The sequence below is a fragment of the Crocodylus porosus genome, unplaced genomic scaffold (genome assembly GCF_001723895.1).
Source record: "Crocodylus porosus isolate Cpor-Errol unplaced genomic scaffold, CroPor_comp1, whole genome shotgun sequence".
Lineage (NCBI taxonomy): Eukaryota > Metazoa > Chordata > Crocodylia > Crocodylidae > Crocodylus > Crocodylus porosus.
Window position 1 is genome coordinate 105,449,868 of NW_017728947.1, and position 4,135 is coordinate 105,454,002.

At 39.8% G+C, this 4,135-nt stretch overlaps 1 protein-coding gene across 1 annotated transcript in view; it reads left to right on the plus strand.

Annotated features, from left to right (window-relative positions):
• SGPP1 (sphingosine-1-phosphate phosphatase 1) overlaps nucleotides 1–4,135 on the plus strand; it is a 38,207-nt gene that overhangs the window by 18,642 nt on the left and 15,430 nt on the right. Inside the window, exon 2 of the mRNA XM_019550842.1 lies at nucleotides 3,265–3,354. Coding sequence (XP_019406387.1) covers nucleotides 3,265–3,354 — 90 coding nt within the window. The remainder of the gene's footprint in view (nucleotides 1–3,264; nucleotides 3,355–4,135) is intronic.

The following is a 4,135-nucleotide window of genomic DNA, read 5'->3' on the forward strand; positions in this document are numbered from 1 at the left end:
CCCCAGCTGACTTCCTGCCCTTTGGGCAGGGGGCTGGACTCTGATCTCCCGAGGTCCCTTCCAGCCCTGATGTCTATGAAGTCTATGAAATCTATAAAGTAAGGCAATGTAGTAAATGCTTCTACAGATAATGCATTGTTGCATTTTCAGATGGGAGGAAACTCGAATTGAAATCCGGTATTATTCAAGAACAGGGTTGACACCAAACTAAAAATACTTGTAATAAACAGGAAAAAAGAGGAAGTTCTTTAGCAGCTACAATTATTGGCACTTCAGAACCAGATTTCAACAACAAGTTAAAAGGAATTTTGAGAAAATCTAAGGAACTCAAGGAAAGACTGTAGAAATAGATTTTAAGGTGGGGGTCAGTAACCATTGCTGGCACACAGTGACAGGGGCATCTTCTCTGCCCTACACTGTACATTCCTGTGGGGCACTGCAGAGAGGGGCACTGTGACCAGGTTTCGAGCAATATCCCATCATTCTTAAATGTTGCTGACCCCTAATTTAATAGGAGCAAACTAATATAAATAAAAGCTCAGTAGCCAGGAAATTACCTAGGACAATCCTTAGTAAATGCATGGGAAGGGAAGGACTAGCATAGTAGCAAAGGAATGTTTAGGTTGTGAATTCTGTTCTTCTATCTTTGATATAAAGACATGGTGAGCTGTGAACATTGGACCTACTGTATTATGGTGAGAGAAACTGGACTTTATAAGGCCTTTAGAGTTCACTCCAAGGAGACTAAAGATTCTTTGCTCTATCCAGGTAGTTATGCAGCACATCACTTTAGTCATAGCAGATGCAAGGGAAAATGCAGGAAATCAGCTGATGTTTCTGGGTCTGGCTTCTGAATCTCCAAATACACCTAGCCTGAGTACTTTGTGGTTCACGAGTCAGTTGTGGCTGCTAAAACGGTGAAGAGAATAGCCAGCTTTGCTCTCAGTTTTGGAGAGTGATTTAGTTCTCTTCCATCCAAATGTCAGGGATCATTGCAGTATAGATAATTGGTATTACCTCTTAGACTGTAAGATGCACTTCAAAGAACTTCCTCCAAAGTGAAGGAAACAGTTGAGTTCAGCAATATCAGAAGCAGAAACTACCACTGCACTCATCCAGCAAAGTAAAAGAAGGGATGGGTTTGTCCCAGATATTTCCTGATTGACACCCTCCACCACATACTGAAGACATGAGAGAAACTTGCCACCTTAGTCATTAACTTCTAGTCTTAAAATTGGTTAAGGCATGTTCAAAATGTCGTGCATCTTCAGGGAAAATCTTACTTTTTTTTTTTAGTCATTGGCTAGCTGATCAGACCCTGCTGTGGAAGCAATGGACATTTCAATTTATTCTGCTACTGGGATATTTAGGTTGGTCTCACAGATCTTGTGCCAATCTTGAGGTTTTGTATGCGTCTTTGTAAACTTGCAAGTGCCTTATTCCTGTCCAAATAGCTGCATGTGGTGTACACTGGACTTTAGTTTTCAAATTTACACTGAGCTTATCAAACTTTGTTATGTACAAAGTAAATCAGTTTTAAAAACATGCCATTTGTTTTGTGGCTGCCTCCTTTTATGGCTTTGTAAAATGGCAGTGATTCTCCTCAAACTTTAAGAGGAAGCTGTGCCTTATTTTGTGCAATCTGGTGTTTTGCAAGCCTATAATGTGCAAAGCATTTATAACCCTCATTACAAGTTGTGAAGCACTATGCTTATCTGAAGACCTTCAAAAGTTTGAAATGTTTCTGCGCCCTCAACTACATTCAGAGCAAAACAAAGCATGTCCTCCCTTTCTCGTATTGTGTTTTTTGAGATGGTGTGCGAGTCTTAAGAAAACCATTTGCTCGATACAATATTCATTCTTTAACAAGAACCATTTAAAATATGGACATTGGGTTTACTTGTTTTTTCCACCGACTCTTTTTTTTTTTAAAGTATATTTAACTTTGTCTTCCCAAAGTAGAGATCCAGTAAAAGGTAGTATGATCAGATCCTTCTAAAGATTTCTCACTTCATGCCTACACATTTTTTTATTTTTTATTTTTATTTTTTTTTAAGGAGCCTTCAAACAGTTTACTTTTAGGAATGTCAGTTTGCAGTGGCTGTGGTTGTTTTGTAGACCTCGAAAACCTCTGCCTCATTGTACTCTGCTCTTCTACAGCAAGGACAACAGCAAAACCATAATAGATCCTCTTTTTGAGAGAGAGTAATAACAGCAGTTCCTTTGTGTTAGTTTCTTCTTGGGTATATATAAGTTTCCCTACCTCCATTTTCCTAATATTCAAGCAGATGTTCATTCTGTCCCTGCTTGCAACCTGCATTCTGACTGTGCCTTGGTATTATTCATTTCTAAACTCCAGAGATGTAATTTTGTGTGATGTTTTGATGAGAAAGACAGTGACCCTATGTTGAAGTGTGTGTATTTTGACTAGAAAAGAAAGGTGGACGGGGGAAGGGGGTGGGAAATAAGAATGATTAAACTACATTTTTATATAATGAGCAAGTTACACAAGTTCTGACCCTTGACTAGTAACTGAAATTAGGATAAGTGAATGAGTAGAGAGCACAAAAAGCCCCAGCCTAGTGAAGTTCTTGACTATCTACTTAACTTTTAAGAGCGTAAATATTTGCAGTGCTGTCAGTAAAGTTGTGCTGTTTTGGTTTAGGACTTCAATCATTGGTGGAATGCAGAGGAATGATTTTGAGGATGATTTGGAAGGAAGAAAGTGGCGGATACTAGGAGCCTTATCCAAACCCTGGTGAACCCAGTTGAAAGTATTCCTATTGCCTTTTTTGTGCTTTGCATTCAGACCCTTGATGCATGTGAAAAGAGATGTTTTAAGTGAAAGGAGCAGTGTGCAAATAAGGGAATCGGGAAACGTTTAGTGAGATAGAAAGAAAGCAGCTTGCTATGAATTGTGTGTAGAGTGCAGAGGTGAGGTGGCGAACCATGGAGCTGTGATGTAGATATGTAACTTGTTATTGCTCATCCTTGTTAGAGAACAGTAGTCCTCAACCTTCCCATCTCACAGGCCAGATGAATGTCATGGGGGCTGGTCTGTTGTTGGCAGCTGGAGAGTGGAAATGAATGCTGCCACCATTCCCCTGCTGCCAAATTTTTGGATTTGTGGGAGTCTTGTGGGTCAGGTGACATGGCTTTACAGGCTGGATCCAGCCTTTGGACTGGGGGTTGAGTTCCCCATTACAGAATAATTACTTATGTTTTCACATTCTAATACAGTCTTCTATTTGCTTTTCCCCCCAGTATCCTCTTATATATGGGCTGATATTTGCAGTCTGCTGGTGTTCTCTGGTGTGCTTCAGTCGAATTTACATGGGCATGCATTCAATCCTGGTAAGAGAACTGTGGCAAGTTAAGGCTGTTTTACAAAATGACAACACTGTACTACTTTTTTATGCTTCCTTCTTAAGGCAGTGATATGTGTGTGGATTCAAGGGGATTTCTAGCATCTGATAACTGTATTGATCTAATTCAACGAAATTGTTACATAACTTCTTAGAAAATAGAAAAACTGCAGAATCAACAAAGATTTACCTAGTAACTATATAAAAGTATATAGGAAAAACAGCCCTTTACAACTCTGTAAAGTGCTGTGGGCATTAATTAACAAAAAGCAGGCTAATTAACGGTTATCTAACCTTATCAGGAAAGCTTCTCATAGAATTCCATTTTGCTGCCTGTAGTTGTTTCATCCATCACTGCACAAAGATCAGTAGGCTTGGCTGCTTCGAACCAATCACATGAATCAAAATGTTCATAGTCTTGTAACTTAAGTAATTCATTTTGCAACATAGGATCAGTATTAACATCTATTGCAATAATACCAAGATAACAAGGGTCAGGTGGCCTCAGTCCATCTTTGTATAAAGATAGACCTCACCCAAAAATTCAGCTATTATAAAATGCAGATGGAGGAGACAAATGGGGAGAGGATACTGTGAATGATCAGGTTTATTACTGGAGAGAGTCCAGAGGAGAGCCACGCGCATGATCAGAGGTCAGGAAAACAGATCTTACGATGATAGGCTGAGAGACATGGGGCAGTTTATCAAGGGTGACCACCAGGATCTGGGGGAACGTTTGTTCACCAGAGCGCCCCAAGGGATGACGAGGT